Source organism: Neoarius graeffei, chromosome 3 (genome assembly GCF_027579695.1).
Source record: "Neoarius graeffei isolate fNeoGra1 chromosome 3, fNeoGra1.pri, whole genome shotgun sequence".
In the NCBI taxonomy this organism is placed as follows: Eukaryota; Metazoa; Chordata; class Actinopteri; order Siluriformes; family Ariidae; genus Neoarius; species Neoarius graeffei.
Genome location: NC_083571.1, coordinates 29768362 through 29781426, shown reverse-complemented (window position 1 = coordinate 29781426; position 13065 = coordinate 29768362). Strand labels below are relative to the sequence as shown.

The 13065-nt window shown below is 42.7% G+C and overlaps 1 protein-coding gene across 1 annotated transcript in view; it reads left to right on the top strand.

The window, feature by feature from the left end:
- LOC132882535 (putative methyltransferase NSUN7) overlaps positions 1-13065 on the top strand; it is a 30439-nt gene that overhangs the window by 9431 nt on the left and 7943 nt on the right. The window contains 6 exon segments of the mRNA XM_060915636.1: positions 4818-4855; positions 6693-6891; positions 6993-7206; positions 7300-7443; positions 8221-8322; positions 9148-9265. Of these exon segments, the coding sequence (XP_060771619.1) occupies positions 4818-4855; positions 6693-6891; positions 6993-7206; positions 7300-7443; positions 8221-8322; positions 9148-9265 (815 nt within the window).

Genomic DNA, 13065 nt, shown 5'->3' with positions numbered 1-13065 from the left:
GGCCATATGGGAGTTCCTATGTGCTCATAATCCCTGGGTCCTTCTGCACGCTTCGGCAGCGCATTGATATCTGAGCTCCGTATCAATGCGCTGCCGAAGCGCACAGAAGGTGTTAGTACGCCTGTCATTATAGTGCGGACTTTCCATAGCATAGAAAATCACTACGTTTCAATTTGTGTAACTGAACTTGTTTCATATCACTGGTCATATAAACCTATGTAAACAGGAAAAACGCGGAAGAGTTTGGTCGCATCTAACTACAGCCCCAAAAAATACCATTGGCCATACTGAGCCTAGCTACATTGCTAACAGGAGTGACAGCGCGTCTGACTGCGTCTGACTGACTGGGAGGTCGCGCAAAGCTCGGAGAGGTACGGAGCAGCTCGTCTCAATTCAGATAAGAGCATATTTCATTATGGAAGTACGGTGGACTGTTCCTTTAAGCTGCGAAAACAGAAAAAACCCATCCGAAAAATTGCTAAAATATTAGGAGTGGCAAAATCTACAGTTTGGTACATCCTGAGAAAGAAAGAAAGCACTGGTGAACTCATCAATGCAAAAAGACCTGGACGCCCACAGAAGACAACAGTGGTGGATGATCGCAGAATAATTTCCATGGTGAAGAGAAACCCCTTCACAACAGCCAACCAAGTGAACAACACTCTCCAGGAGGTAGGCGTATCAATATCCAGATCTACCATAAAGAGAAGATTGTATGAAAGTAAATACAGAGGGTTCACTGCACAGTGCAAGCCACTCATAAGCCTCAAGAATAAAAAGGCTAGATTGGACTTTGCTAAAAAAAACATCTAAAAAAGCCAGCACAGTTCTGGAAGAACATTCTTTGGACAGATGAAACCAAGATCAATTTCGACCAGAATGATGGAAAGAAAAAAAGTATGGCGAAGGCATGGTACAGCTCATGATCCAAAGCATACCACATCATCTGTAAAACACGGCGGAGGCAGTGTGATGGCTTGGGCATGCATGGCTGCCAGTGGCACTGGATCACTAGTGTTTATTGATGATGTGACACAGGACAGAAGCAGCCGGATGAATTCTGAGGTATTCAGAGACATACTGTGTGCTCAAATCCAGCCAAATGCAGCCAAACTGATTGGTTGGCGTTTCATAATACGGATGGACAATGACCCAAAACATAAAGCCAAAGCAACCCAGGAGTTTATAAAAGCAAAGAAGTGGAACATTCTTGAATGGCCAAGTCAGGCACCTGATCTCAACCCAATTGAGCATGCATTTCACTTGTTAAAGACTAAACTTCAGACAGAAAGGCCCACAAACAAACAGCAACTGAAAACCGCTGCAGTAAAGGCCTGGCAGAGCATTAAAAAGGAGGAAACACAGCGTCTGGTGATGTCCATTAGTTCAAGACTTCAGGCAGTCATTGCCAACAAAGGGTTTTCAACCAAGTATTAGAAATGAACATTTTATTTACAATTATTTAATTTGTCCAATTACTTTTGGGCCCCTGAAATGAAAGGATTGTGTTTAAAAAATGCTTTTAGTTCCTCACATTTTTATGCAATCATTTTGTTCAACCCACTGAATTAAAGCTGAAAGTCTGAACATCAACTGCATCTGAATTGTTTTGTTCAAAATTCATTGTGGTAATGTACAGAACCAAAATTAGAAAAATGTTGTCTCTGTCCAAATATTTATGGACCAAACTGTATACTAAGAGTTAATACCGTTCACATCAAGGTGAATTTCATCCAGACTCTTCCTTTTGTATTCTCCTAGCCATCCCTGTTCCAATGCCAGGAGAACTTAATTTATTTTAGCTAGCTGGAGGGCGCCCTCTAGAAGGTGGTAGTGCTTTCTTTGGACCTCAATGTTATGCCCAAGGAAATCTGCCAGCTGGTCAAGTCTTGAGATTCAGAATGGTTGAAAGAGTAGCAATGTGTTTTGTAGAGGTAAGTGCTTTGGGAGTTTTGAGGTCATCACAGTCATTCACAAATTGCCTTATGCAGTCAGAACCCCTAAGGTAATGGGCAGAATGTGGCAATGCAAACAAGTGTCCATTTTCATTCCGCACCCCACATTCTTCTCACATCTCAGAGTATCAAGTGACTCCCTCATGAGCAGGGTGAGGAGAACAAGAACTTTCCTTCCTCTCTTTCCTACTATGATTATCCAGGCAAAATGTTTGCAAAGCTTCTGCCAGAGTGCTGTAAAGGCCAGGTTAACATCTTCATGCATTTCTAATGTGTCCTTTGATAAGTACACAGACAAGGGCATTCTTGATACCTCTCCTGCTCTCCAGCGGTTGAAGAGGATAACTTGCACCAGGATTACTGTAGCAAGGTCTTTCCAGTTTGAGAGCGAAGGCTCTTCTTTCAGGGCATTCAGGTGTTGCTGCTGTTTCTCAGGTAAATGGCAATGAATATTTTGGACATCCTGTGTGAATGGGAGGAGCTGAGGAGAATTCCACTTGGCCTGGTCAAGGTAAGTTAGCGCTTGGATTGCAATGTCAAGTTTCCAACTTTCTTGGTATTGCTGTGCAAATTCCTCAGCAGCTTGGACAGTTTGTTTATCTTTCATCTTCAATCCTTTGGACTTAATATACATAGCCAAAGAATGCAAGCTGTGTCCAACTTTGTGAGCAAGAGATGGACGTTGATATTTGCCAGTTTCATCACTGAATCCAGCTAGGCATCTTGCAGCAGTGACAACAAGACTGTACTTTTCAGGTTTTATGAGTTCTTTCATAGTCTTCACAGGTGCAACTTTTTTTGCTTCCACTACCAGTCTGCAAAGCTCTCTTGGTTTTTGTTGAATATATTGGTGTTGGGGCGGCATGGTGGTGTAGTGGTTAGCACTGTCGCCTCATAGCAAGAAGGTCCTGGGTTTCAGCCCAGTGGCCAGCGAGGGCCTTTCTGTGTGGAGTTTGCATGTTCTCCCCGTGTCTGTGTGGGTTTCCTCCGGGTGCTCTGATTTCCCCCACAGTCCAAAGACATGCAGGTTAGGTTAATTGGTGGCTCTCAATTGACCGTAGGTGTGAATGTTTGTCTATGTGTCAGCATTGCGATGGCCTGGCGACTTGTCCAGGGTGTACCCCACCTCTCGTCCATAGTCAGCTGGGATAGGCTCCAGCTTGCCCGCGACCCTGTATAGGATAAGCAGCTACAGATAATGGATGGATATTGGTGTTGGCTAACTACCTTCTTATTCTTGTTGAACAGCCTGTAGCCATATTCTAGAAGGCAGCAATCTTCCTTCATAGTAACTGCAACCTTGCCTTGATTCATATCACTTAAGAATTTCCAGTATGCATCACTAAATCCAGTTGGCGCAGGGTCAGCAAAAGCACACAATGCCTGGACTCTTGTTTTACCTCATTTTGATATGTTCTCCTGAGGCTTGAATTTGCAGACCTGAAAATGTCGCTACAACACTTTTTGTGAACAAGCCGTAGCAGTACATACAGGACAATGCATAAATTACATCCTTCAGTTCTCTCCTTCGGTTATTTCCATGGGATGAGTTTGCCTTTTTTGCTTTCCAACACTTCAGTGTTGTGCTCAAAGGTCCCCTTATTTTGGATATAATCTAATTGCAGTCGCCTTTCTTTTGAATTCTTTGGCAAAGTCAGCACTTTTGCAACATCAGCCTGATTGCTGTGTTTTTACGCAACAAGTGTCTTGACATTTTCTGAACTACTCGTCCACAATATAAGCAGTGATGTTTCTTATTATATCTTCTTGAACCATCCTCCTTCTTCAAAACTGGATTAACAAAGACAGACTGCTGTTCTTCAAGGGACAGTGAAACACTTGCCTCCTCATTAGTATACGTTTGCATTATTTTCTCTTCATTCACATCAGCTTTGCTACCAGGAACTCTTTGTGTGGGGTCATGCCTTGTTTCAAATCTGCTCTGACTGGAAGGCTTGCCCCTGCTCTGACAAGTAGATGGAATTGTTTTGATTTTATTACCCAGGGATAAATCAATGGTGCAGTCACTGTCTGTGCTTTCCTCACTGGGATTTGGAATATACTCATCTTCACTATCCACACTTTCTTTCAAAGAAAAGGAAAAAACTGAAGTTAATAACTCAACCTACAAATTAATTACACTCTTAACTGTCTACTGCGTTTTAGGATGAAGTACATTCGATAGGATGGCTGAGTGAAATTCAAAGTACTATCAGTGCATGTCTGGCACTCCAATTAGTGAACATGGTATTGACTTTGGTTGGCACTACCCTTTAAGTGATAACATGAAGGAGCATAAAAAAGGGCTTACAGGACGCCAACAGCCTCTCCTGGACCTTTGTAAAGCCATTTCAGACTTTGAAATGGAAAGGCCCTCTGCGCTATCATCACTTGAATCGTAAAAAGCATCAGAAAAATCTGGTATTCTATTATTCATCTGAAAAAAAGTGTTATGTAAAAGTATTATTATCCATTTTATGCACATTCTATTAAAATCCATCATGGGGAAAGATTTTGTAGGAAATAGCCTATAAACCATTTATTAGAATTCAATGTCAGAGGCATACCAAAATGCTTTTGTTCTTCTCAACTTTGGAAGAACTTCACGGTCTGATTGCACACTGGAACAGTACTAGTGCGTCTCAAAAAATTTGAATACCATGAAAAAGTTCCTTTTTTTCATAATTTAATTCAAAAAGGTAAACTTTCATATATTCTATATTCATTACATGTAAAGTGAAATATTTAAAGCCTTTTTTGTTTTAATTTTGACTTATAGCTCATGAAAATCAGAAATCCAGTATCTCAAATTATTAGAATATTCCCTAAGATCAATCAAAAAAAGGATTTACAATACAGAAATGTCCAACTTCTGAAAAGTATATTCATTTATACACTCAATACTTGGTTGGGGCTCCTTTACCATGAATTACTGTATCAATGCGGTGTGGCGTGGAGGTGATCAGTCTGTGGCACTGCTGAGGTGTTATTGAAGCCCAGGTTGCTTTGATAGTGGCCTTCAGCGTATCTGTATTTTTGGGTCGGGTGTTTCTCATCTTCCTCTTGACAATACCCCATAGATTCTCTATGGGGTTCAGGTCAGGCAAGTTGGCTGGCCAATCAAACACAGTAATATCATGGTCAGCAAACCATTTGGTAGTAGTTTTGGCACTGTGGGTAGGTGCCAAGTCCTGCTGGAAAAGGAAATCAGCATCTCCAAAAAGCTCGTCAGCAGATGGAATCATGAAGTGCTCTAAAATCTCCTGGTAGATGACTGTGTTGACTTTGGACTTGATAAAATACAGTGGACCAACACCAGCAGATGACATGGCACCCCAAATCATCACAGACTGTGGAAACTTCACACTGGGCTTCAAACACCTTGGATTCTGTGCCTCTCCACTCTTCCTCCAGACTCTAGAACCGTGATTTCCAAATTAAATGCAAAATGTACTTTCATCTGAAAAGAGGACTTTGGACCACTGAGCAACAGTCCATTTCTTTCTCTCCTTAGCCCAGATAAGACACTTCTGACATTGTCTCTGGCTCAGGAGTAGCTTGATATTAGGAATGTGAACATTGTATCCCCTTTCTTGAAGATGTCTGTTTGTGATGGGTCTTGATACACTGACACCAGCCTCAGTCCACTCCTTGTGAAGCTCTCCCAAGTTCTTGAATCAACTTTTCTTGACAATCCTCTCAAGACTGCGGCCATCCCTGTTGCTTGTGCACCTTTTCCAGCCACCCTTTTCAGCAATGACCTTTTGCGGCTTACCCTCCTTGTGGAGGGCATCAGTGATCATCTTCTGGACAACAGTCAAGTCAGCAGTCTTCCCCATGATTGTGGTTGTGTGTACTGAACTAGATCGAGAGATGTGTGTTCATACTGTTTTACTCAAACTTGAAATGAAATATTCTAATATTTTGAGATTTTTTTTGTTTTTGTACTGTATGCCATACTGATTAAAATTAAAATAGAAAAATGCTTGAAACATTTTAGTTTATGTGTAATGAGTCTATAATATAACATTTTCACTTTCTTAAATAACTGATGGAAAACATTGAACTTTTTCACAATATTCTAATTTTTTGAGATGCACTAGTATGTTGTAGAATCCTCATCAGTGTCGTCCATGTTGTTGCAAGAAACCGAATACCAATAAAGAAACAATATGAGAATGAACAATATAAAATGATCAAAGTCAAACTCTATAAAATAAGCCTACCTGTTGTTCACGTCAGGAATAAATTTTTTGCATTGGTAGCTGTATGCAGTTTTATTCTGTTTGTAGCTTGCTGTGGATGCCAGTTAGTGGCCAAGAGCACCTGAAGCCATGCACACGCCCTTCCTGAAGCAGATAAATGTCTCATTTGATTGGCTATGATGATACACACTTCCAGAAGTGTGCATCTGTGGCAATGCCTTATACCCAGCTTCAGGGGCGCTAGAGAGCAAAAATTTCTCACACTTTTTACACACATACCCATACTTTATGGAAAGTGAAGGGGGAGCAAGAGGCATATCAGGTGAGGAGCCTGAGCTAGATTAAATTGAAATCGGTGTGGGGCCCACGATTTTGGGGCCCACGATTTTGGGGCCCACAAGGTTGTTGGGCCCCATACTGTTTGTGTGCTCCTGGTCATCGTGCCCAATAAAGTAATAAATACAAGTGCGCGCGCGCGCACACACACACCTGTACTGTCCACCTAATATACACGGCATGTATGCATGTGCACTTTGTGACTCTGCAGCGTGGATGAAGTGTGTGAGATGCTGAAGACACAGGGCTTCGTCCAAGTGGATCAACACACACATCTGGAAGGGAGTGTGTTCTGTAAGGACACACACTGTCCTGATGTCCTGCTGTTTCCACACCATGCCCAAGAACTTCTAAACAAGACGACACTGTTAATGGATCATGCACTTATAATACAGGTGACACACTCATTATATCATGCACACACACACTTATGTCTTGTATCTCAAGCGTGCATATCATGCATCTTGCCTTGTGTGTACACCTGTGTTTCTTAAAGGAGAAGTCCCGCAGTCTGGCTGTGTGTGCACTGCGCCCCCTGTTGGCCAAAAACACAGATGTGCTGATGGCAGGGTCGTTCTCTGCACACACCGTGGCGCACGTAGGTGTCCAGGCTTCCATTCTTTCCAACCATGTCTACATCTGTGGGCTTTCTGCTGGCTCCGCCCACAGGGAGGCACTACAGTTGACGCTGTCGCGCATTGGCTGCAAAAGTGAGAGATTTCTGAGATCAGAACATTTGAGCTAAATATTTAATAAATGCAGTAAGCTGTTGAACTCTAACAGTGTGCTATCTGTATGTGAAGATGTACACTTGCTGTCTGAGCAATTTGCTGAACTGAGTGAAAGCGATTCACGTCTCCAGAAGGTTCGAGTTGTTCTTGTGCTGCCCCGATGTACAGCTTCAGCACTCACGGACCCCATAGTGCATATTATTAATGAGGACGGAGGTACGACAACACAGAAGGGTCAAACACCAGACCAGTGCCATGTGATTTCCCCCCACACACACACACTTTCCCTGTTGGTTACGAAGTTGATGTTTTCAAAACATGTTATTTATATATGCTATGAAACAGGACATGCGCACTGTAACCGTAACAACACAATTACCAGTCATAGGTTGAACCAGGGGCGGCACGGTGGTGTAGTGGTTAGCGCTGTCGCCTCACAGCAAGAAGGTCCGGGTTCGAGCCCCGTGGCCGGCGAGGGCCTTTCCGTGAGGAGTTTGCATGTTCTCCCCGTGTCCGCGTGGGTTTCCTCCGGGTGCTCCGGTTTCCCCCACAGTCCAAAGACATGCAGGTTAGGTTAACTGGTGACTCTAAATTGACCGTAGGTGTGAATGTGAGTGTGAATGGTTGTCTGTGTCTATGTGTCAGCCCTGTGATGACCTGGCGACTTGTCCAGGGTGTACCCCGCCTTTCGCCCGTAGTCAGCTGGGATAGGCTCCAGCTTGCCTGCGACCCTGTAGAACAGGATAAAGCGGCTACAGATAATGAGATGAGAGATGAGATGTTCCTAACTGGCTTTAATGTGAATGCCCCTTATTGTATTATCTCAGGGTTTGTTTTGTTTTTTTTGTATATTACAGCAATAAAATATATTTATTTTTTACACCAACAAGATCTGTAGGATTAAATATAAAGTGTGCTGTGGGTGAGAAAAAAAAAGAAAAGACAAATAGTGTGAAATCAGCCTTTAAAATGCAATTATCGTTTTCTTATCAGACAGGAAGTTGCTGAAGGATCTGTCTCAGGGCGCTGTGTCCAACACAAAACTGGAGTCCCTGATCAAAAAACAGATACAAGACTTGACCCACGCCCTGATCTGTAACACACACACACACACACACACTACTGTAATACTAGATTCTGCACTAGTCAAGGTTCAAATTCGATGAGCAAAGTGTTGCTCTTTAAAGCAGATTCCTAACCCCGGTCTTGATCCTGGTCCTCACATTTTCTCTGAAAATGAGCTCATTATAAAGATTAGAAATTATAAAATCGTTCAAGGTTTTTTTTGGGGGGGGGGATTTCTCCTTTCACAGCTTAGCTCTGTGCTTGAATTGGATTCCGCTTTGCTTGTAAGCTCCTTAAATAAAATCAAATGAATAAATATAAATGCAAAGTATAAAGACCACACTACTCAAAAGAATGGTCAACTTCCCTGACGTGTTTAATGCCATCAGGATGAAATGTCTGTATCAGCTGTTCCTGCTCTGCTCTCTCCTTTTACACACTGATTATAGCTAAGCTACGGGTATTACATTTTCCCACTGCAATGCAAGAGTGACTTTCCATTAAAAGTGTATGAGCATGAGGACGTGTTCTTTGACCTTAGAGAAATTTCCTTGTCTTTTCTTAAGCAGATTTCCATTGAGCATACTTCTGCTGACCTACTGGGACAAAATATCTGTATATTGAGACAGAATTCAGCTTTATATCCACCAATCTAAAAATATCTCCTTTACATAATGTATGAACTGCATTTGAATCAAACTGTATAATTAATTATAAGCAGAGTAAAAAGTGTAGTTTTTGAAATTTGATGATATAATTGATGACTCCAGCAGTTGGACTTCTGTTCTTTTGGATTTCTGTGATTTTTTTTTTTTTTTTTTAATCAGTGAGCGTTGTGTGATTTATGAACTACAGTTCCCAAGGTGCATGGTGTGGTCTACTGCACATGCTCAGTGTATGCAGAGGAGAACGAGCTGGTGGTGAAGAGAGCGCTCAAGAACGCTGCAGTCAGAACCAAGTTACGGCCATTCAGGTAGACACAAGTTTGCACCAACACTCGCTAAGGACTCTTGGGTAGGAGTTGAAGAATAGTTGGTGAGGTAGTGGTTTGGAAGCTCGGTCACTAGTGGAGAATGAGACAGATGAGAATTTCTAGGAAGTTAACTAGGAAGAAGATGGAGCTTCAGATGTGGTCTTTGTCCCAAACTTCAGTTATGTCAAAATTCCTTAATTTCAACACAAAACCACCATCACTGCTCAGGGGGAAGCTACAAGGAGTGGGAGTAGATTGTCACCTGGCTGCGTGGACTATTAACTATCTCGCCAACAAACCACAGATTGCGAGATGACATGACCATAGCGTTCCCCTTTTACATATGAACTCCATTACTGTATGAGGTGAAAACAAACAGAAAAAGTAACAAATTTTCATTCTCACTCAGTCTTTCATAACGGAAAAGTCACAGGTATCATGTATTCCCACCTGACTGCGTTTAAGAGAATGCTATGGAGCACAAGTCGTGTGAGACCTGACACGACGTATAATTCACAAGGCGGTGAGTCCATTGCTGTGAAAAGCCCAAGCTGAGACATTAGTTAGTTAGTAACATGGCACAAATTGAGCTGCATCATGTCTCTGTTGAGAGAGTTCTCTTCCTGTTTCTGAAGATTTGTTTTGTTCAAGTAAAGGTTATTTATAACAGTTTTGCTTATACCATCATATCCACTGACTCGCTCAAGCGGACAACCATGACCCCTCGATCTACAGTTCCCACATAACCACACACACCTTCTTTCACTTTCACTTATTACTCACCTTATTTAAACCCTGGCTTCTGTTAGTTTGTCTTGTGTTTGTTTTTATTCTCCATGCCAATGCTCGTCGTGTTCCTCACTTCTACTGTTTTCATGCCTGGTGTTTTTTGTTGCTTTGACTATCCTGCGTAAATAAAAGGTTTCCACACTTGTATCCATCTCTATGCCTCAACCATGATAAAAATAATAAGTGGAAATGTCAGCATCCTGTTCATTCAAAAGACCAAGTACATTCATATAACTTATTAGAGTATATTGTGGGCGGCACGGTGGTGTAGTGGTTAGCGCTGTCGCCTCACAGCAAGAAGGTCCGGGTTCGAGCCCCGTGGCCGGCGAGGGCCTTTCTGTGTGGAGTTTGCATGTTCTCCCCGTGTCCGCGTGGGTTTCCTCCGGGTGCTCCGGTTTCCCCCACAGTCCAAAAGACATGCAGGTTAGGTTAACTGGTGACTCTAAATTGACCGTAGGTGTGAATGGGAGTGTGAATGGTTGTCTGTGTCTATGTGTCAGCCCTGTGATGACCTGGCGACTTGTCCAGGGTGCACCCCGCCTTTCGCCCGTAGTCAGCTGGGATAGGCTCCAGCTTGCCTGCGACCCTGTAGAAGGATAAAGCGGCTAGAGATAATGAGAGAGAGAGAGTATATTGTTCAAAGTTCTTCCCATGCCACAAGGCACATTCGGCAGGGCCAGTCTCCGTTTCAATAGCCCTCGGCCTCTTGCCTATTACATCACTTGGGTTACAGTGGGAGGGCTAGTCCTTTGGCAACCACGCGAGTTTGACTCCCTACTCACATCTGTATTGTGGCATGACTCACCAGATGGCAGTAAGTACCATTTTTATGATGGTCTTTGGTACAGTACATCATTATAACTATTTTATTATTAGTTACTGTTGCCAATGTCCTTGCGTGGATTTTATAAACGAAATTTCATCATGGGTATCTACGTATGCTAAAAACAAGCTTTATGTACGTATGGTCTGTGCTTATCCATGGTTTTGGCTCCGCATTAGATCCTGGAGCATATCCCACACCTATACGGTGGTCCCCCTGTATCTGCTGATATTTTCTTTGCTTGTTTTGAGTTTGCTGTTGGTTGCTTTTCATTGAGGCAGTATGAGTAGTGCCATTGCAAGATCACTACATAATTCATGTCACCGCCAGCAACAACATGGCCATCACAAAACGTAACTCTGATGGTTCCAATTCCCACTGAGGCCACAACAAAAGATTACCATAAACATTACGAGGTCACCAGGGTAGATTAAGGTTTTGACTTTAGCATTTTGTTCCCATTCCCACAGAACACCATTACAGCATAATAACAGAAACTGTATGGTTTTTACTATGAATGGGAATGAGATGTGTGTGTCTGATGTGGTGGTTTGCAGTACAGGTGCCCCACAGGGTACGGTGCTCTCCCCTTTCCGTTCACCCTATACACATCAGACTTCAGATACAACATGGGCAACTTTCACCTCCAGAAGTTCTCGGACAATACAGCCATCATTGGATGCATATCTGACGGGAATGAACAAGAACACAGGAAGGAAATCAAGGACTTTGTCAACTGGTGTGAGCTGGATCACCTTCACAAAACACCAGCAAAGGCGTTTGGTGATAGACAAAGCAGACAAAGGAGATGGTGATAGATTTCCACAGGAAGTCAAAAGCCCCAGACTACACCATCAACAATCAGAGATCTTGAGATGGTGGGAACGTACAAATACCTGGGTGTTCCCTTCAATAATAAACTTAACTGGTCAGACAACACAAATAACCTGTATATAAATAAATAAATTTTAAAAAAGGCCAAAGACATCTTCACATGCTGAGGAGACTAAGGTCCTTTGGAGTGTGCAGGACACTAAAGAACATTCTACACTGCGGTGTCAGGCTCACTCTGTCCTGGTCTAGTCCATACATGAAGTGGGAGAGAGGAGGAGGTCCTAAATCTTGGCCAACTCCTCTCATCCCCTGCATGAGGCTGTGGATGAGCTCCTTCAGCAACAGACTGCTACACCTACATTGTAAGGATGGTAGTCAGATTCCTAGACAGCAGCACATTAGCAACTGTTGTCTTCTTTGGTCACCATCACTCGCAGCACAACTGTCAGGGTGCAGGCACTTACGGATGCAGGCGCAGGGGAGAGCAGGAGAAGCAAACTGCAGACGAAGCCAAAACAGTAGATTAGAATTGTGGTCAATCGGCAAATGGAATGTCAGAGGCGAGACTAAGAGACAAGATCAGGGAACCCATAAACATAGGTCAAATAGCGAACCAGCAGGCAGAAAGTAACCGGCTCAGTACAACAGGGGATAAACACTGAACAATACTTCACGCTGAACGTGAGTGAGAGTGGAGTTTAAGTAGCGGAGATGATTAAAGCGGAAATGAGTGACAGGTGTACTTAATAGGCTGAAGATAGAGGGCGCTGTGGTTTGTGGGAAGTGTAGTTCATGGTGGCCATGTTTGGAGGCTGTTTTGAGCTTACGCTGTCAACGCTGTTACTGACAACAACAATATCCAAGGCAATACATCTCAGGTAATACAACTTTACCATTCATCTATGTGCTGTCATTTATTTCTCGGTCGACAATATTTATCTAATATTTATTTATTTATCTGCACCCCTGTGCAATAACCTTTCAATAGCAGTCTTTTTACAGGCTTTCAGTTTCTCTTGTGCAACATTTTAGTACTGTAAATCACTCAACCTCCTGTGCAATAGGATTCAATGTATTCAATGTGTGCAATATTTTTTGGATATAATAATAATAATAATAATAATAATAAATCAATTTATATAGCATCTTTCTTACACCTAAGGCCGGGGTGGGGGGTTGGAATGTAATTCCAATGGCATAGCTACCCAGAGTCCCACCAAAAGGCACGCTGTGCTCGAGTTCTCTCATTTCTATTATGCACCCTCTTACTCTTTCCCCCCCCCCCCCCCCCCCTACTTTGGAGCTGCTCCTACTTTTGATCTCCAAACGGAGATCAGTAAAAGTTTATTTTACC